Source organism: Lissotriton helveticus, chromosome 5_1 (assembly GCF_964261635.1).
Source record: "Lissotriton helveticus chromosome 5_1, aLisHel1.1, whole genome shotgun sequence".
NCBI lineage: Eukaryota > Metazoa > Chordata > Amphibia > Caudata > Salamandridae > Lissotriton > Lissotriton helveticus.
Window position 1 is genome coordinate 511137979 of NC_136065.1, and position 21897 is coordinate 511159875.

General features: G+C 44.3%; 1 protein-coding gene across 2 annotated transcripts in view; it reads right to left on the reverse strand.

The window, feature by feature from the left end:
* The window catches only part of FBXO42 (F-box protein 42), a 242064-nt gene that overhangs the window by 123118 nt on the left and 97049 nt on the right, over positions 1 to 21897 (reverse strand). Inside the window, exon 4 of one of the 2 annotated variants that reach the window (XM_078642841.1) lies at positions 17793 to 17927. The exons of the other annotated variant lie outside the window; for it this stretch is intronic. Coding sequence (XP_078498967.1) covers positions 17793 to 17927 — 135 coding nt within the window. The remainder of the gene's footprint in view (positions 1 to 17792; positions 17928 to 21897) is intronic. 2 annotated transcript variants of the gene reach the window in all.

A 21897-nucleotide genomic window follows, 5' to 3' on the forward strand; every position in this document is an offset into this window, starting at 1 on the left:
GCGGCGAGCAAAGCTACTACCGGGCGGCGGTGGGCTACACGGGCATGGCAGCGCCCATGAGCATGTACTCGCAACACGAGCAGTACACGGGGGCCGCCGCTGCCCATGCAGCCCAAGGACATGGTGAAGCCGCCCTACTCGTACATCGCGCTCATCACCATGGCCATCCAGAACGCGCCCGACAAGAAGATCACCCTGAACGGCATCTACCAGTTCATCGTGGAGCGCTTTCCACAACAACAAGCAGGGCTGGCAGAACTCCATCCGCCACAACCTCTCGCTTAACGAGTGCTTCGTCAAGGTGCCCCACGACGACAAGAAGCCGGGCAAGGGCAGCTACTGGACGCTCAACCCCGACTCTTACAACATGCTCGAGAACGGCAGCTTCCTGCGCCGCCGCCCCCCCCCCCACACACACACACACACACAGAGCAGCACAGACATCGCATCTCCACACACCTCTTTTGCGCTCAGCAGTCTGCGCTGGAACCACACACGCACAAACACACACCACCCTCCACTCAACAATGAACCGGCTGGGGCTGCCAGCGCTTCGATGCTGCAGCAGGTCAGTAGCCGCTAGAAGAGGGTGTGCGGCGGGTGAGGTGGGCAGGCAGGGCTTGGTGTGGATGCTGTGTGGTGCTTGGAACGGGCGTGAGAGGTCGGCGTGGTACTGCATAGGAGTTTAACGGTGTGCGGCGTACTTAGCAGTACCATTAACGCTATAAAATTAGCAGTACCATTAACGCTATAAAACAAAAAATATATATAGCGCTTCACACAACACGTCTAGGTTTCTAAGCGCTCTAAATAAAACACGTTGCTTTACTAATTGAATGGAACTCGTAGCAGTGAGCAGTTATGCAGGAGGCATGGGGTTGTAGGGTGCAATGTAGAGTTTAGGATTTTTTTATTTGTGTGATAAGCAGGTTTATTAATTGAATGCAGGAGGATTATAGCAGTGCGGTCAACGTGTGATTGTTTGTAAGTGGTTTTCTCTCGTGGTGTAGAAGATTTGGGGTGAGTGTAGAGTGGTTAAAGGGGTTTACAGTGCATGGAGGTGTTGGGACAGTAGGCAGGATATGTGTTAGCATAGTCTGTGTGTGGCGCTCGGTCTATGTGTGTGTAGTCTGTGTGGCGCTCTGTCTGTGTGTGTGGCGCTCTGTGTGTGTGTGTGTGTGGCGCTCTGTGTGTGTGTGTGTGTGGCGCTCTGTGTGTGTGTGTGTGGCGCTCTGTGTGTGTGTGTGTGGCGCTCTGTGTGTGTGTGTGTGGCGCTCTGTGTGTGTGTGTGTGGCGCTCTGTGTGTGTGTGTGGCGCTCTGTGTGTGGCGCTCTGTGTGTGTGTGTGGCGCTCTGTGTGTGTGTGTGGCGCTCTGTGTGTGTGTGTGGCGCTCTGTGTGTGTGTGTGGCGCTCTGTGTGTGTGTGTGGCGCTCTGTGTGTGTGTGTGGCGCTCTGTGTGTGTGTGTGGCGCTCTGTGTGTGTGTGTGGCGCTGTGTGTGTGTGTGGCGCTCTGTGTGTGTGTGTGGCGCTCTGTGTGTGTGTGTGGCGCTCTGTGTGTGTGTGTGGCGCTCTGTGTGTGTGTGTGGCGCTGTGTGTGTGTGTGGCGCTGTGTGTGTGTGTGGCGCTCTGTGTGTGTGGCGCTCTGTGTGTGTGTGTGTGTGTGTGTGTGTAGCGCCCTGTGTGTGTGTGTGTGTGTGTGTGTGTGTGTGTGTGTGTGTGTGTGTAGCTCTGTGTGGATAGCTTTTTTTGTAGGTGGCTCTATGTGTGGGGGACTGTGTGTGAGAGTGGCTCTGTGTAGGTGGCTCTATGTCAATGACTGTGGGTGGCTCTGTGTGTGTGGCTCTGTGTGGGCGTAAATGCAATATGTCATGCATTTGCGAGCGATTAAGCTATTGGCATTGTAAATGACAATGCCATTTATTTAACGATTAAGCTATTGGCAATGTAAATGACAATGCCATTTATTTAACGATTAAGCTATTGGCAATGTAAATGACAATGCCATTTATTTAACGATTAAGCTATTGGCAATGTAAATGACAATGCCATTGATTTATGATTAAAAAAAAAATCATGAGCAATGCCAATAGCTCTACCTTTAATAATGCCGAGACCATTGCATTGTAAATGCTTGTTTTTATGGTTTTCTGGTGCTTTTCTGGCAGGGTCGCTTGAAGCGCAGTCTGGAGCTACACACTTGTTAATGCATGGCTCCTGCTTCCCTTTGCCAGATAGCCCATCTTATTAGCTGTCTCACCAGGAGAGAAGGGTGCTTTGCTTGGGCGTCTTCCTTTTTTTAAGCATGTTGGTTAAACACTGTGGGTGCCGTTTGACTGGGCAGTGACTCAAACTTTCAAGAGGGACGGGTTTCCGCCTTTACATTTGCGTCCCTGAGGACTATACAAAAGCTTTGTACTGAATGTAATTTTCAGCTTGTGCATAAATCTGATGCAGCACATCAATGGCCAATCTTTGGGATTTAGAACGCCTGAAAATCAATCAGGGTTTGTAAAGCGTAGCTACTCACCCATGAGGGTCTCAAGGCGCTGGGGGGGATGGGGAAGCTAATCAGTCTGAGCGCTGGGGTTCAGTTGAAGAGCTAGGTCTTGAGATTCTTCCTGAATTGTGTCCGCGACAGGGATTGTCTGAGGTGGAGAGGCATGTTTTTCCAGGTCTTGGCAGCGAATTGGGAGAAGGATCATCCTACGGTTCTAGTCTTGTGGGTCTGAGAAACAGTGGGAAGGGCCAGCTGGACAGAGCAGAGGTGTCTGTAGTGTTTTTCTTGTTGGGGGGAATAGGTCTTACTCTTTTTTAAGCCATTCTAAACTATTATGGCTTCTTTTTGCTTCCCGTGACAAACTCCTCTGCTTTTCACCCTTTTCTGTTTAAGCCCATGTATATGTTTCTTTATTTTCCAGCTCTTGTATCTGGTAGCCTGTCATAGTTCTCAGGTAGTTTTCTTTTTTCTTTTAAACTACGTAGTTTTTGTATCTGAAAAACTTGAAGATTTCCTAGTGGCTCTCCCTTTCATGCTCATGCCTCACTATCACTAAACTGGAGTCGGGAGAGGTTTAGGAGAGAAGCAAGTCATATTTTAGCTCTAAGTGAATACTTCCACAAATATTTCCTCAATGACCAGCTATTGACATCCCATTTTCCAGAAACTAGGAGAGCCTACCTATTTTTAAGCAGCCTAGGCTATAGCTTCACATAGCAGCATCATTTAGGCTAATCCTGTAAAGAATCAAAGATGCCAGATTTAAGAAAAAAACAGTAGCAAATCAGCACTCACAGATTTAGGTGTCCATGCATGTGCAGATTCATTCATTTTTTGTAATCCCCATTAGTCTCTAGTTTCCATGAGCATTAATGAGAATGTCAGGTGACTCTTCTAGTAGGCTCCTATTCTTGCTGTGCAGAGTTCTCCACAGCAAAGAGATTCACTTAGAGGGAACGTAGACTGCTGTGCAAACACTTTCTCCAGAGGAAAAACATTTCATGTGGAGAATGCCTTTCCCTATAACCCACCAGATTTTGGAAATCCATTTTCCTACACAGCTTCGAGGAGTAGTTACTCCAACCGTTTCAACACTGAGACAGGGACTAGGAGGAGTTGTGCTCGAGGGTATTCCCAATCTTCCTAGGCAACACAACCCTTGGAACACCCTCTTCCCACCCCTTGGATGGAATTTAAGTGAGTTTGTTTCTATTTTCCTGCTGCCCTACCGGAGGATTCCTATCTCGACGTGCAGCGGCCGGGCTTGGCTCCGCCAGAACTCGCCAGAAGACCGGCCGGGCTTGGCTCCGCCGGCCGGACTGCAGCCCCCAGCATCCCTAGGGGGGCTGCAACGACGCTAACGACCAGCGCGCCAGGCGGCGCACCATCATAAAGCGCCAGCAGGGGCCGAGTTCCTACTTTCTTTGTTTCTATTTTCCTGCTGCCCTACCGGAGGATTCCTATCTCGACGTGCAGCGGCCGGGCTTGGCTCCGCCAGAACTCGCCAGAAGACCGACCGGCCGGGCTTGGCTCCGCCGGCCGGACTACAGCCCCCAGCATCCCTAGGGGGGCTGCAACGACGCTAACGACCAGCGCGCCAGGCGGCGCACCATCATAGAGGCGCCAGCAGGTCCCTCGTCCCGCGAGGACGCGCCGGGCTAAGCCCGGGCAAAGGGCGGGCCCTCTGTGGCCCTCGGTGACTGAGGTAGGCTGGGCTGGGCCAAGGTATTGACATTGTACAATCGAACATTCAAAGCTATTTGTTTTGAAGTTGCACCCTATATCGTATAAACTGACGGTTTCTGACACTATCTCCGGCAGGATTATTTCTCCAGACACACCTTCATTGTTTCAGTATTATTATGGACCAATTTTAATTGTATATTTTTTGTTTATTTTCTTTTTTGAGGTTTTTAAGTCTTAACTGCTTATTTCGGTTTTTGCTAAGGATGACGGCAAAGAAACTTCGATCTGGAAGATTATTGGGGAAAAGGTCTTGCGTAAAGACAAGATCCAACCCCCTGAGAAATAAGTCTACTAATAACTTTCTATTGAAGGGACAAAGTCAGCTTTTGAAATTGTGGGAAAAACCCATTGATAAGGTTTTGCCTGCCGATGGAACTGTAGGCTCTGATATTGCTCCATCTGTGGAGCCTGCAGGGGTGGAAGATAAAATAGATTCCTCTGTGGTTGTGATGGACTCTACCCATGCAGGGCCTGCTGGGAAGAATTTCCTTGTGTACTCCGAAACAAATAGTGACAGTAGGTATTCTGTACCAAACCCTGAGGGAGAGCAATATAATAATATGACATCAGCTCTTAAAGCTACTGTGCCTAATACTCCGATTGGAGGTCTGTGTCCTGTGGTGGGTACTAAGGGTGATTCTTCTATGTCAAGTATTGACCTAGAGCTTTGTGGGCGCTATTTGGATGGTGGTATCCTGAAACTACCAGAGGATATTAAGTCCACAGTAGGAGCTACTCCCTCTGGTCTATTGTTGTACAGTAGTACTCCCTCCATAAATTCTCAAGATATGCCCTCCACACTTAATGACTCCAGGAGCCATATGCTTAATTTGTCAGGCATTTGTCCTCTTGCCCCTTCTGGGTATCATAAAGATGAACAACTTATTTCTGAATCCTTGATTGCACTGGAACACTTATTGGCTTCTATACTGTCATTATTGGGCAAATTTGTCGGAAGCTCTGATTGCATTCTGGATTCAGTTACAAAAATATTGCATGCTATGTTGCTAAAAATTCCGGAAAAGGTTTCTGATCCTGCTTTTAAGGCGGATTCACATGGGGCAAAGGAGGGTGGTAAAGCTTCTGTGGTAAATGCTGGCACAAATATTCCAGTGGTAGTTCAAGAAAATGAGCCTACTGGAATACCTATTTCTTCCGCATTTAATTGTGTAAAGGTTTCTGACCTCGAAATAGAGGATGAAAGTATGATTGCTCCAAACGCGAAAACTGGAAATGAGCCATTTCCAATTTTTGCGCCGAAAAAAAAAAGGGTTTCAGGACGGAGATAAAGTAAAAGAAAATGAGAAAAAAAGTGATAGTCCTAAAAAGAACAAAGGGAAAAAAAGGAAACCTGTGCGTAAATACAGGAAGAAAAGACAGAGGCAAATAATCTTCCATGATCCTATTGCTTTAGCTGGTAACGATGAAATTGTTATTGAGACCATAACTGGGTCCCTGAGTCCGGATGTTGTTACTCTTGCCTCTGCCTTTGGAGAGGAGGTCCCTTCTAATGGATCTCCCGTTCCTTTAGGAGTCCTTCCCCCTGACGAGGGAGGAAGGTTGATTTTTCCTCCAACAACAGAGATAATAGGACCTATTCCGGTGGTATCAGGGTCTCTTAACCCTCGAGCTTCTCCTTTCTTGTTACCAGAAGATTTTGTTGTACGTTCCCGAGATTCGATGATAAAGGAATCAAAAATTTATGTTGATACCTTAATTGTGGACTTTTTACCATTGTTTGATTCTGATCTGCATTTAAATAGGTCATGGTTGCTCAATTGTTTCAAAGATTTTTAGTCCTTAAAACTTATTCAATCGAGCGATATTGATTTGGTTACCCTGTTAGGTGGTGACAATGTGTCTAGTATAAGGGTGAAATTCTATTCTAAAATTATTGTAAACCTTATACTACAACAGGCCGAGAACTTTCAATGTAGAGGAATCGATGTTTTACCTATATTCTCTTTAGGAAAGACTACTTTACCACAAAATGGGTTCGTTCAACAGGGCAATGGGCAAGAGGGACCCTTCCTTCTTTCAATGACCTAAAGATTTGGGTTTCAAAAGGCAAACGTCTGGTTTCCCAGGTTTTGCCTCCTCCGTTAAATCAGAATGCGCTCCTTCTAGAGGACAATCAACGGTGGAATTGGCTCCCCGGTGCCTTGTCTAATAAAATCACAGACAACCCTAAATTGTTTCAGCATCTTTAACAATAATTTGAAAATTATATCTTGGAATGCAGCAGGGATACATAATAGCCCAGAGAAACTAGAGTTTTTGTTTTCTCTGGAGGCTAGTGTGATTTGCATCCAAGAAACATGGTGTGTAAATAATCATTGTGCAGGGAAAGAGTACTATGTGCTTGAGGCTGCTGCCTCCCCTTCAAAGAAAGGGCATGCAAAAGGGGGAATTGCTTGCTTTTTGTCTAATAGTTTGCAGTGGAAATTTTCCCATTATGTAGATTCAAGTAATCTTTTTCAAGCAATTACAATAGATAATTTTGATAGTATTGGTAATAAGCACTCTGTCGTAATAATTAATGCTTACATCCCCCTGAAGAATGTTTTAATATTTTATTGAAGCAAGTGTTTCTTTATATTAAACAGATTAAAGAGGTTTATCCACCCCCTGAAATTATATTAGTTGGGGATCTGAATTGTAAAGTATCTAATTCAAGTATAGATTTATTTAGAAATAGACCTAAAGAAGAGGCCTACCTGATTCCACAATTACTCTTCCCAGATAAAATAAAAACTAACAAAAGAGGGAAGATATTGTTGGAAGAACTGTTTGCGGTGGAGGGGCTTATCCTAAACGGTAGGCTTCCCTCTGATTTCCCTGCTAAATTCACTCATAGGTCTTCTCATAGCGAGTCAATTCTGGATTATGCGATTTCTGATTATGGTTTTTTCTCGCTGGTCCAGGATCTGATGGTATTTCCAACAGCATTGAGTGACCACAATGTAATTAGTATAAACATCTCCTTACACCCGCCTCCCACTGACACCTGGTCATTTAATAATAAAGAAGTTAATTTCCATAAAAACTCGGGTAGATGCTTTTGGAATCCAAGTGCCAAGAAGGGTGTGCAGTTTATTCTCCATAAAACCATACTAGAACTAAGTGATTGGCTGGGTTTTGAAATTATTTGCTTTGAAAAATTTATGAGGGAGATTACCTCGGTTGCAAAAAATTCTAGTCTACCAAAGAAAAAGTTTTACTATCCTAGTGCAATGCTCCGCCTAAATAAGGAAATAAATAAATTAGTGCGGGAGCAATTTTTATGTAGATCTAGTGAATTAGCAAATAAAATATCCCTGCTGAAAAGAAGTAGACTAAGAATAAAACTTGAAAAAGGAGGACTCACTGTGGATAAATCTAAGGGAAGCGGTTGTGCATGGTAAGGCTAGAGAATTTTGGTCTATAATTGATAAGGGATGTGGAGTAAGAGCTAGCCCCCTTCCTATCCCCATTTCTGAAGAGGTATGGACTTCTTTTATTTCAAAGCTATATGATGGGAATGGCACAATGTCAGAGGATAGTAGGTTTGGGCGAGAAGTTGAGCTCCCTATTGATTTCCCCTCGGAGAAAACAATTGAAATGGCTATTAAAAACATGCGCTCCTCGGGAGCTATGGGACCTGATGAGTTACCCATATCTGTTTTGAAGCAGGATCCGACTCTATGGAGCAAGATACTTTTTCCATTGTGTAGATCTTGCTTCATCTCTAATGTGGTGCCTGCTTCATGGAGGGGAAGCATACTGGTCCCATTATTTAAGAAGGGAGATAGGGACAAACCTATGAATTACCGTTTGATAGCCCTTCTTGACTCAATCGGAAAAGTCTTTGCAAAATGTCTTTTAATATTAATTAATGATTGGGTTGAAATAAATAACATCTTACCATTGGAACAGACTGGTTTCCGCAAAGGGCACGGCACACTAGATAACCTCACCGCCCTTCAGGTGATCTCGGACAAATACATACATGTTCGAGGGGGGGGGGGGGGGGGGGGGGGTGTGTTTGCTGCTTTTATCGATTTCTCCACGGCGTTCGACAAAGTGGATCGTTTTACGCTGTGGAGAAAATTAGCAGCATTGGGTATGCCGTCTCATTTATTGGATCTTGTACGGTCATTACATAAGGATACCTGGTGTCGTGTGCTGCAAGGCGGAGAGAGGGGTCTCTCACAACCAATTCCATCCTTAAACGGACTTAAACAGGGTTGCCTTTTGGCCCCACTATTGTTCTCCCTGTACATTGCTGACCTCCCAGCTTCTCTGTCTGCTTGTGCGGGCATTGCCCCGGTTGTGGGGGGGCTCTAATATCTCCTGTTTGATGTATGCAGACGATATCCTCATACTTGACCTAACACCCAAGGGTTTGGCTAATCGTCTGCAGGCTTTACATCTATTCGCTGGGTCCCATTTTATGAGGATAAATGCGTCAAAAAGTAAAATTATGTGCATTTCAGGAAAGAAGAAATCTAGGTCAGAAAACTTCGGATGGTCCATTGGTGGTCAGAAATTAGAGGTAGTTAAATCTTGCACTTTTTTAGGTAAAATAATTTCGGCCAATATGAGCGAGAAGCCCCATATAGATTATAACTCTCGTAAAGCCCTTGCACATGGCAGAGGTTTGTGTTCCCTTTACTGTGCTACAGGGAAAAGACATTTTGCTTGCTTATTGGAGGTGTTTAAGGCAAAAATTCCTGCAACGCTACTATATGGAATAGAACTTGTAGAGTTGAAGCATTGGGGGTTTTGTCACACAGTTGAAGGAAAAGTATTGAGATCTCTATCTACTCTTAACACAGCCTGTTCGCTGGCCGCATGTAGGCTTGAATTCGGTCTTAGGAGCAGCTGGGTTCAGGGATTATGTGCTTTAGTTAGATGGGTGGCCAGTTTGGCCAGAGGAGAACCGGGATCATTGAGAGCTCTCCTTAAAGGAAAATTATTGGGCAACTTTAAAGAGTTTTCTCAAATAGTTAGGAATTTTAGAAAAGCTGTGACTCTCTTAGAGTTGGATGAAAGTACTCTTTTTTCAAATTCCCCGACTCAGCTAAAATCCGTGCTGAAACAGGCTTCATGGAAACTCCGTTTTAAATTAGATAAGAATGCCCTTCAAGAAAAGAGGGGATGTGATCTCCTTCTTAATACTTTTTCCTTAAAGCTTGCTCAACCGTATGTGACATGGAATATTCCACATGGAGTTCGAAGACTATGGTTTCTTTTAAGACATGATTTATTACCTTTACATCTTCTTTTATCAAAATGGTATGGATCGTCTTCGTTATGTGACCTATGCAATATGGCCGTACAGGATCGAACTCATGTATTATTCTTATGCCCTGCACTGTGCTCTTTGCGACTGAAATGGTTAAAGTCGATTTGTGTTCAATTGGGTATCCTTAATGTGAATATCTTTTGGCAGGCTTTGTATTTCCCTCCTAATGAAATGTTTTGCTTCCAAATTTTTAACTTTTTAAAATGTTTTTTAGCTATTTATTAATGAAATATGGAGGTGTTTGCTGCTGATTATCTTGCATGTTGTTAATTGTTGTAAACGGTCTATGGATTTTCTATGTATTCAAATATATTTGCATTTATGTATTTCTATTATGTATTTTATGTGGCCCTCTTTTGAGAGCCAAAATAAATTGAATTGAAGTGAGTAATTATCTGTCCTCATTTTGGAGAAGTCCAAATTTAAAAGACGATCCTTAAAACTGTTCTTGATCAATGTAAATAAGGTCTTTGGGGTCAAGGAAACAGATTAACAAGAATATGACTAGATTGGCTTTCAAAAATGGTGATCCACTGTAAAGAAAGAAGCAGTATTTGAAAACGCTAGTTTTTCTGATGGTTTTAGAGATCTTCTCACTTGCTACATAGTGCCTTCTGACCTACTCACAAATTCAAGCAACAAAAAAGGATTTAGAACTTCCTCAAAGTAGGAACTCAGCAAGCGATAACAGGTTAGCTTGGCAGAAATAATCAGCAGCACTCGCAGCAACAAGGCAGCGGTACTGCACTCCTCCAATGCCTCTATTCTGCAGGACTCCAGAGTGCCTCTTTCACAACTGCTTTTCTTGGTCTCTTTGCGGGCAATAGTTACGCAATGCTTGATACAAAAATGCAATCAACCAAAGCTTAATTGGCATTCCCAACTTACTGGGTTCTACACAGGAGGAGTAAACCTTGCAACAGGAGGAGTAAACATTGCAACAGAACAGTAAACCTGGCATTCTCTGCTTCATCTCACTAGATGTGTATAGTGCGTTCAGTTCAAGAGCCCAGTTATACAACTGAGGGATTTGCTTAACCATCCTTTTTAAATCAAGCCCATGAAACTTGTACACAAAATGGCTACAGACTCATATGAAACAAGCAGGTGTACAGAAGACCGCTCTAAAGTTCAGTGTGGGAAACCAGAGGAATAATTAAAAAGTTGTTGTAGGACTAGAACATATTACAAGACCAGAATAAAATCCAAAATAACAGACTTGGGGGAATCAAAAGAAGGCTATCTGGAACATCTGCATTTCACGTCTTCTACTTCTAGAGCATATGAAAGATCAGGAGAAGAGGACTAGAAGCACAAATAGATTCCTCTTAATAGTTTATTAAGAGAGGATCCCCAGGATACCTTCTTACTACTCCCAGATGAAATGAAACTGGAGACAGTTTTTCTAATGAAAATGCCCGAGGTAATCTCAACATTTGGAACAGTCAATAGATTCAGTTGCCACAATATCACAGCATGATAATGCTAGCTGCAATGACAGTGTGATGGAACAGAGAGAAAATTGTTGTGAAGGCGATGCATTGCCAAAAGAAAATGGATGGGGCACTGCGGCACGCTCGGATTATTGCCATAAAACCAAGTATAGTGTGTTGGTTTTAATGCACACAGTAATCCCAGAGGATGCCCGAAGGCCCAAGGCCCCCCCAGAGGATGCCCCAAGGCCCCCCCAGAGGATGCCCCAAGGCCCCCCCAGAGGATGCCCCAAGGCCCCCCCAGAGGATGCCCCAAGGCCCCCCCAGAGGATGCCCCAAGGCCCCCCCAGAGGATGCCCCAAGGCCCCCCCAGAGGATGCCCCAAGGCCCCCCCAGAGGATGCCCCAAGGCCCCCCCAGAGGATGGCCCAAGGCCCCCCAGAGGATGGCCCAAGGCCCCCCAGAGGATGGCCCAAGGCCCCCCAGAGGATGGCCCAAGGCCCAAGGCCCCCCAGAGGACGGCCCAAGGCCCCCCAGAGGACGGCACAAGGCCCCCCAGAGGACGGCCCAATGCCCCCCAGAGGACGGCCCAAGGCCCCCCCAGAGGACGGCCCAAGGCCCCCCCAGAGGACGGCCCAAGGCCCCAGAGGATGTTTGATGATGTCCCAAGGCCCCAATGAAGCTTCACAGTTTAACTGAGATAGGTCTGGTCACCACAAATCAAGGAATGAAAGCTATAAAAGCTTTTTGAGAAGGCTCGCCTCCACAAATTAAAATACTTTTGTTTGCCAACTGTAACTTTCTTTGACCAAGGTTCTGTAGCTCAATCACAAAGAAGAGTCAGAGGATGTTGAACTCTGTATAATAGGCAATAATACCCAACTTACTAAAACTTGCAAGAGTACTTGGTACCACCAGACAGAGATTACTGCCCAAGGGTTCAAACAGACAGTTTTTTCAGTGACCTCATATTTTTCAGAAGTGGGAATGGGAGAGGTCTTAACAGCTCCTCAGAAATGCAATCTGAAAAGAACCAGCTGGAATTTGATGTTTTTTTCCTGGAAGAAACTTTTGGCAAGCCAGTCATGTTTGGATAAACATGTATCCAAGTGGACAAAAACACAAAGCATCAACGAAGAGAACTTTCACAAACTTTCTTGAGGAAGAGTGGAATTCAACTTTCTCTAAAAGCAATCTCAGATATTGAAAATTCTCTTTGTTGGTAGAAACTGGATATCCACTGTTACCATCCAGCTGCAATGCCTTCAGTATTAGGGAAAATTACTCGTGTAGAACAACTCGAAAATCAAGCCAAAAAGATCAGATATGGGTTTGATGACAATGTTGTTTTTTTTTTTTTAATGGGACAATGTGCCTTTAGTAAAATTTAATGGCTTTGCAGTTTTCCAGAACCACACTGATGGTGCTCAGGAGACGTTTGTGGAATATTTTACTGGTATAGCAAAATTTGATATGCAAAAACAAATACTGGCATGGTTTGAAAAGGGTTGAGTGAACGGCCGCCTTTCATAGTAGCAAAAAGGCGGATCTTTTGAGACCAGGCTCATCTGCAGAAAAGAAGGTACATCTTGTAAGCGGCCAATTTCTCCCAAAGGGGTATACAGAGGTTCTATATATCTTGATTGTTTTAATTTTGGGGGGAATTACATAAGGTAAAACATACTCTTCATCCGATGTTAAGTAAATTTTTATCTGTAGATGTCAGTGCTGAGAAAAAAAAAAAAAAATCTTTATTTTTACATGCTGTATCAATTTTTTTAATTTTTTTTAATGGGGCGGTCACTAAGTTACTGCCAATTTGTTTTTTTACTCAACTTTCCTTTACATTCAACTATTTTCATTACGTGTCCCTTACCCGTGTTTGTCCATTAAGGTTGTTTTGTCTCAATTTTTTTTATTTTGACGCATTTACCCAGAGATTGTATCCCAAGCTAATTAAATCGTAAATAACACTGGTCACTTGATTTACAACCTTACATACATGCAATGACATTAGGATTATACGGTGTTTGGTGTTACAGATTGGGAAAGAAATAAAGGATTCTTATTGCGCAACTGATTTCCTTTTGCAGCATGTCTGGCTTTAAGAACCTTGAAATCTTAGAAAGGCTAGCAAGCACTGCACAAAAAATCCAGGAGGAGGAAAAAAGCACCACAGAAAGTTACAGGGGAGCGGCAAGGATTCAGACTTCGTCTAGCTCTTAAATTATAAACACTGATCAATACTACAACTTGTATATAAATGTAAAAAATAACCAACAAAGTAAGGGGTACGCAAAGCAAGAACTCCGAATTCACATATTCACTTACAGTACAGTGAGCAAAGGGATTCACACGTGTGTGTATGTGAAAGTGGGGGAACATCACACTGTATACTGAGAATGCGTGATAAAATTTGAGGATCAATGGGTAACATGTTTTCCAGCTTACTTGGTTGGGGGTCCCATCAAGGATCCATCAAATTCTTCAGGATCTGCACACAACTAACAAATACAAAGCTAACAAAGGCCGGTTCTACAGCTAAGGGATCACTAATATAGATTTGGGTCCCCAGTAAAACAAAATTATTCCTAGAAGGTTCTAAACATGCAAAATACAGACACTATTGCTATCTGGACAGTTGAGCTCCAGATACAATTTTATCAAACGTATAACCCACTTAGTGCATCTTTCTATTCCAGGAGTGTGTACAGTAAAAACATTAGGTGAGTGCATGTATGTGTCTTACATCGATGTTAAAAAACTATGCTTTATTGAATTGCAAGAAACCTTTTACTTGCCATCACAAACAAGCATTAGAAATGCAATCGGGCTCGGATTTATTTGAGTTTGAGCTAATGGCATTGTAAATGCCAATGTCTTTTTGCCATGTGTTATGGAGTGTGTGCATGTGGTGTGTAGTGGAAGTATGTTTGTTGAATTGTAATTTTACCAATGGTGGCATGCTGTGCTTTATATGAATATGTTTAAAAGTAAAGTGTACCATACTGCGATTGCTTGGTGGAAAAGTGCACTGCCGGCTGGAGGTGTGTGTGCCTGGTGGAAGGGTGCACTGACGGCTGGTGGGTGTGTGCTTGGTAAAAGCGTGCACAGATGGATGATGGTTGTTGGTGTTTGTGCATGGTGAAAGCATTCATTGACGGCTGGGGGTGTGTTGTGTGTGTTTTCTGTGTGCTGGTGAGTGTGTGGTGGTGAGTCTGTGGGGGTGAGCCTGGGGAGTCAGTGTGGTGGTGAGTGTGTTGTGTTGAGTGGTGACAAGTGTGTGGTGTTGAGAGACTGAGGTGTGTGGTTTGTGTGTGCGTTGTGTGTGCGTTATGTGTGTGCGTTGTATGTGTGTGTGGTGTTTTCTGCACACTCACACACTGCCCCGTAACATTCACACACTGCTCACCCGCACACTCCTAATGTCACACTGCTCACCCGCGCACTCCTAATGTCACACTGCTCACCCGCGCACTCCTAATGTCACACTGCTCACCCGCGCACTCCTAATGTCACACTGCTCACCCGCGCACTCCTAATGTCACACTGCTCACCCGCGCACTCCTAATGTCACACTGCTCACCCGCGCACTCCTAATGTCACACTGCACTCCTAATGCCACTCTGCACTCACCGCCACTCTGCACTCACCGCCACTCTGCACTCACCGCCACTCTGCACTCACCGCCACTCTGCACTCACCGCCACTCTGCACTCACCGCCACTCTGCACTCACCGCCACTCTGCACTCACCGCCACTCTGCACTCTCAATCTGCACTCTCAATCTGCACTCTCAATCTGCACTCTCAATCTGCACTCTCAATCTGCACTCTCAATCTGCACTCTCAATCTGCACTCTCAATCTGCACTCTCAATCTGCACTCTCAATCTGCACTCTCAATCTGCACTCTCAATCTGCACTCTCAATCTGCACTCTCAATCTGCACTCTCAATCTGCACTCTCAATCTGCACTCTCAATCTGCACTCTCAATCTGCACTCTCAATCTGCACTCTCAATCTGCACTCTCAATCTGCACTCTCAATCTGCACTCTCAATCTGCACTCTCAATCTGCACTCTCAATCTGCACTCTCAATCTGCACTCTCAATCTGCACTCTCAATCTGCACTCTCAATCTGCACTCTCAATCTGCACTCTCAATCTGCACTCTCAATCTGCACTCTCAATCTGCACTCTCAATCTGCACTCTCAATCTGCACTCTCAATCTGCACTCTCAATCTGCACTCTCAATCTGCACTCTCAATCTGCACTCTCAATCTGCACTCTCAATCTGCACTCTCAATCTGCACTCTCAATCTGCACTCTCAATCTGCACTCTCAATCTGCACTCTCAATCTGCACTCTCAATCTGCACTCTCAATCTGCACTCTCAATCTGCACTCTCAATCTGCACTCTCAATCTGCACTCTCAATCTGCACTCTCAATCTGCACTCTCAATCTGCACTCTCAATCTGCACTCTCAATCTGCACTCTCAATCTGCACTCTCAATCTGCACTCTCAATCTGCACTCTCAATCTGCACTCTCAATCTGCACTCTCAATCTGCACTCTCAATCTGCACTCTCAATCTGCACTCTCAATCTGCACTCTCAATCTGCACTCTCAATCTGCACTCTCACAATTGTCATATACACGTATGTGAGTGTGACAGGAGCAAGGCGGTCATGTTTTCTGCCCCCAAGACCACTGTAATCAGATGCTTTACTGTCTGCTAGAATAGTGCAACTACTCCATATAAACAGTCCTGAAGAATTCCACTTAGACTTCTGAAAGCGGAAACCTGTTGACAGACAGCCTTTAGAGCGAAAGACAGTTCCCCCCAGCTTATCCCAGATTTGCTGCTTTTATGAACACTACACAAACTTTGAGAATGCTATTAGGCTTTCAACGTCTTGCCCCTTATTAAAAAAATATTATAGTATGCCACTTGTAGTATGTCATTGCTCTGCATAGTGCTGCTTTGGCATTTCATCTTGAAAAAATACCTTTAGATTGTCTTAAGATATGTAAAAAAAATACACAAACCTTGAACACCTAAAGAGTGATATTTAAAGAGGAATGAAAGTGAATCTCTGAACTATATGAAACCAGTCAAAAGGTTCCTATCTCCCACTTCCGATAGATGCTTGCTTTTAGAAAAAAGATTTTGTAAAACATTGTCAGGAGTCTCAAACAGAAAGCAAACAGTTCTAAAAGGCGCTGCCTGCCAGCTTGCTATTCATTACCTCAGCTCCGAAAACAAAAGCTGCTGCAAAGAAACACATAATAAACTCGAGAGAACAATTCCATTCACACCGGCCACGGACCATTCCAGAAAAAAAATGAAACTGAGATTAAAAGAACAGCCCATGACAGAACGTCAGACTCTTGTTCTTGAACTAATGAAGCCCTTTCCCGGCCTGGCATGGAGCAGCTGCGCGCTGAGCGCTGCTGAATGGTGAACGCGCCCGGCCATCTGGATTCACTTACGGAGGCACCCTGACAGCTCCGAATTATAATTAATGTACTTCTTTGCGCGCACACGAACGAAAAATGCCCAACATGGCGGAGGATAACTACATTTACCCTATCACTTCAAGCCTATTAAAACGACACCACAACGAAGACGAATCACTGGCCAGATGAGATACCAGACTAAGGAATGTGTGGAATGTGTCTCGCCAAAGCCCTAGGAGATACTTTTTTTTTTCCTTTAACATTAGGATCTCGAAACTCCTCCCACTTTCAGTGGGCGGAGGCCGAGCCCTAAAAAGAAGCCTGTATTGTGTTTCTTACCACTGGCTCAACCAATCACAACACTTTCTACTCCAGTTAACAGAACTTCAACAGACAAACTAGGTTGGTTTCAGTCACAAATATTTAACAAGCATTAACAGAAGTTACAAATATTCCAAACAGACTTATTTTTCTGTGCGTAATTCTTTTATAAAATAGTTGAAAAACGCAGGAAATGAAGAACATGATGCTTGACACAAGTGCACAACATAATTTGGTGACATTTACTGACTGATCGGTATGGGGTATCTAAAGTAGTTCTGCAAATGTAAGAAGCAAAACTGGGCACCACATCTAGACTTCTCACAAAATGTATCCCCTAGAGCTACAGCAGAGTACAGCCGGAGTACAAACCAAGCACTGTGATAGACAATTGGTCTGTGTATGTGCATGCAGGTGAGGCTCATCTTTAAATTACTTTTCGTAAGTTAAAAAAAAACAACCACCACTGTCAAAGCCAATAAGAATCCCAAATGGGGATAGAGAAGTGATGCACATTCATGAAGTGTTGAAACAACTAAAAAGTCCCTTGACATCACCAGTCAAAGCATACAAGTAATTAAATTCAGAATTGCTATAAAAAAAAACTATGCTTATAGGACTGGACATTAAAGAAGAGGGGAAGAGATTAAATGCGCAATGATGCAAGATAGACGAGAAAGCCATCTAATCAATAGCAATCAACCCAAAGCATGTACTGTATATTCTCTTATAAATAGCTAAACTGTCTACTGGTCCAGAACTAGAAAAAAACACAAAAAACAGACAGATGAGATGCTCTAATGGATACATACACCTTTGTAGATCTGTTCTAACCACTGTTTTCAAACCCAACAATCTCAAAATCCAGACCCTATCAAAACAAACAGCTTAGTGTAAGAGACCGGAAACATAGCTGTCCAAGAAGAAGACACTGCAAGTTTATGAGAATGCACATTACCTAAAATTTGAGCAGATTTAAATGGCTGGACAACAAAGTCAAGGTATAACGGGATAATTGACAGATGGAAAAACAATGAGGCCCCTTACCCGAGGCTAACGGCCGGATCCACTCCTTACTGTTCAGATCTAGTCTCCAGAGGTCATTAAAGGCAGCATTGCAGCTGCTCTGCGTGCAGCCCCCAAACACATACATCGACTGGTTGGCATCGTAATAACAAGCACCTGAGAAGAGAAAGGATAACCCGGTTCAAAATCATTACTGGGCTCGAAATTCGAGACAAAAAAAGGCAACAATTAAAATGCAGTTTTCAGTATTAGTTACTTTCTTATCTAAAAATAAAGAAATCAAGGAGGCAATAGATTTAACGAGTGCAGGATTAACCCCCTTATTAATAAAATCACTCTAGGGACGAGAACCGAACACTAAAAGGTCTGGCTATTGAAGTGTGCCACTACTTATGGTGAACCTGCTTACTCAGGAGAGGCCACTAGCTCAACAAAGCGGTCCTAGAAAGCTTGAGTCCGGTCCAGGGAAGGCATGGCTTGGCAGTTCGGACTGGACTGTTCCCATGAGGCACAGGGTCAGACTGATATGCATATGGCCATGTCTGATCTGGGGTGGCAGAGTGGGCTAAAGAACGGTGATGGATTAAACCCAGATCTTTTTTACTGGGTGTGAGTGTTTGATTGGTTCAGATGCTCCGTCCATCACCACCCACTTTTGTACCGACTAGCTCAACGGGCACAGAGAATATTATAATTTGGAACTCTTCGAGTCCACGTCAAAAGCAAGCAACTATGGGCTATGAATCACGCTCACAGACGTTCCTATATAAACTGATAGCATAACACTGCTATTTGACATGGAGAATGAGCTCACCCCATAACCCTCCCACCTTAGAGCTGGGCACTACATTGGATAGCTGGGACTGCATGCTCTGCTGCCCGAGCACAGGTTCTGTAGGTTAATGAAGGATGCACTGCTATTGCCCCTGGTACAGATGTTCAGAATCTTTAACTGTTGTTGCTTATGATCTACCTGTTCGAAGTAAGTGAAGGCGACACCGGCCAAGCAGTGCTAGTGTCAAAATGTAACAAGCATTAACCAAGGCAAAAGGTATGCAGTTGGCAACTAATCTCAATGCATGTTTTGTTATGCTTTAGGCAAAATTTAATATTGGCAATGCCACTAGGCCCTCATCCAAAAAAAAAAATGAGGGATAAACTTTAGCTGAAATCAAAGAACACTTCCTTACATTAGAATAGACACCCAAGCAATACCAACCCCAGAGGTGGGTCAGCGAACGAAGTTCACACCAGAAAGTCCTGGAGAACAAAACAGCCAAAAAAGTCATCTCACCGGACTTGGCTGTCCAGGCAGTAATGCTTATTAAACGTGTGCAGGGATGCCCACGTGGCTGCCTGGCAGATGGCAACCAGCGGAACTCCACGTCCCAAAGCAGTAGTAGCTGCCATTGCCCTGGTAGAGTGGGCGAGCAGTGCACCTGGAGGTTTCTTTTTAGCCAAAGAATAACAGATCGTAATGCATAGGACAACCCATCGAGAGATGGGATGTTTGTGCACTGCCCGACCTTTCTTGGTGTCCACATAACCCACGAAGAGTTGATCGTCCACCAGAAAGTCTTTAGTGCGGTCAAGGTAGAAAGACAGTGCATGTTTTGGGTTCAGACGGTGGAGTCACTCCTCTTTGGAAGGGTGCGGAGGCGGGATGAAGGTGAGCAATGTGATTGTCTGCCCTATCTGGAAAAAGGTAACCACTTTGGGCAGAAAAGAGGGCTTAGTACAGAGGACTACTTTGTCCGGATGGACAGCAGGAAAGGGAGGCTTGAAGCTCACTCACCCTGCAAGCAGAGGTGATGGCAAGCAAGAAAGCAGTCTTCAAAGTAAGGAGACAAAGAAGACAATTATGTAGTGGCTCGAAGGGAGCACACAATATAAGAAGACAAGATTCAAGTACCACTGGGGCATTACGAAAGAGAGGAGTAATCCCCCTTCAGAAATCTATTAACAATAGGGGACTTGAAAAGAGAAGGCTGATCAGGAAGGAGACGAACGGCCGAAAGATATCCTTTAGGAGTGCCCTGAGCAGAGCCCTGCTGGGCCAAATAAAGAATTAAGAGGAGAACCTCTGAAAGAGGGGCAGAAAGTGGATCCACAGCATTTGCTGTGCACCATGCCACAAATTTGTTCCATCTACAGGCATATACCATTTTAGTGGAGGGACGCCTGGCTGCCAAGATGACATTACAGACTTCGAGAGGAAAGTTGACTGCTGTCAACTGTCGCCGCTCAATCTCCACGCAAGGAGGTGGAGACTGGACAGGTTTGGGTAGAGGACCATCCCCTGCTGCTGCGACAGAAGATCCTCCCTAAGAAGCAGTCTGATCGGTGGATTGATGGCCATGCTCAAGAGCTCAGGTACCAGACTATTCTTGCCCACTCCAGAGCCACACGAATGGCTTGGGCCCGGTCACGCTTGATCTTCTTCAGCAGTCTTTCTGCATGGTTGCCCCCACTTTCACTGAGTGTGCCCTGAGCTCCTGCTAATCAGGTACCCAGGGCCTATGTGCTTTCCCTAAAACTGCATTGAAGCATAAACCCAACTGGCATCTGTGGCCACAGGTCAGTCACTGGTAAATGGTACCACAGGTAGCCAGGGCACTGTGACCAGAGAAGGCCCCTAAGGGCTGCAGCACTTATTGTGGCACCCTTAGAGGTCCTGTACCATTACTCTCACACTACCTTTGCAGGCTGCGTGTTTTGTGAAGTCGACATGGCACACATCCGTGTGCCATGCCTACAACCCACTGCCCTGGAATAGATCAGTCACCCATCTAGCTGGTTGCACTATACCAGTGGTGAGGGTACAGGTGTATGAGCCCTGTACCCCCACAGTGTTTAAGTCCATTCTTAGACATTGTAAGTGAAGTGCTGCCATTAAGAGTATATGGTGCTGGGAGTTTGTCATTACGAACGTCACAGCACCATACTGGCTACACTCAAAACTGAGAAATTTGGTATCAAACTTCTCAGCACATTAAACCCACTCTAATGCCAGTGCGGGATTTAATGAAAAATGCACACAGAGTGCATCTTAGAGATGCCCCCTGAAAACTAACCTACCACTAGAGTCCAGGCTGAGTAGCTGCATTCAGCTGCAGTGAATGTGGGTGGAAAGTGCACTCTTTTGTTCAGAATATTCTAACTCCTGTGGTGTGTGCTATGTTGGATGAATGCCTGCTGTGCATCAAAACAAACAATGGAAGTGGCCTAGCCCTTGCGTGGCTGCTAGGACTCCAACATGCAACAACGAGATTCAGTACAAATCATGAAAACATTTTTAATTCATGTTATTCAGTGATTCAATCAATGAAACCAATTTACATCCTTCACCGTTATAATGTTTTAACTCATATTACATAAACACTCAAATGAATGATACAATACATAAAATTCTTAATGAACCCAATGCATTTTGGGACTTTTCTGTCCCTTCGTCAGGGGTTTTTGCCAGAAGAAAAGAAAAAATGAAACAATTTTATACGATGCCGTGATCTTTTTTCAGCTGCACAATGTTAAAGCACTAGTAAACAGTTTGATTCCTTACATTTTTATACTTAAAAACTTCAAAACTGCAGTTGCCCTTTGGCAGAAAAGTTTATCAACACTCTTTATGAGCCAACCATGAAAATCGTACACCCCTTTCAAATAATGGAAATCTCTGTGTCTCAATGTGAATGTCCACTTCCTAAATGCCTCCCCTCTATATCAATTCTCAAGCGCGTCTACCGCGAAATGCCATGCGTCTGGAAAATGAAAATCTAGGCAAAAGAAATTAACAAATGAAGAAACTGTTTGCATGCGCGCGTTTTCAATATTCAGAACAACAACTGCCCTTTGAATCATGAGCTTACCTATTCCGAATCATCAACGCCACGTGTAGGCAACCTAAAAATTAATGTAATGTATATTAATAATCAACCACGCACCTTCGAGTCTCACCTGCGCTTTAAATGAGCAGACTTGTCTTTTACACAACTCGGTTGAATCGAGATATCACCTCGCTACAAGAAATAGCACAACCGGTTGTGGCCTTTTTAATCAAAACTTCTGATTCCGATTTACTGGGATGCTAAAAAAACACTTACCGGAAAAAACGCCAGTTCAGACC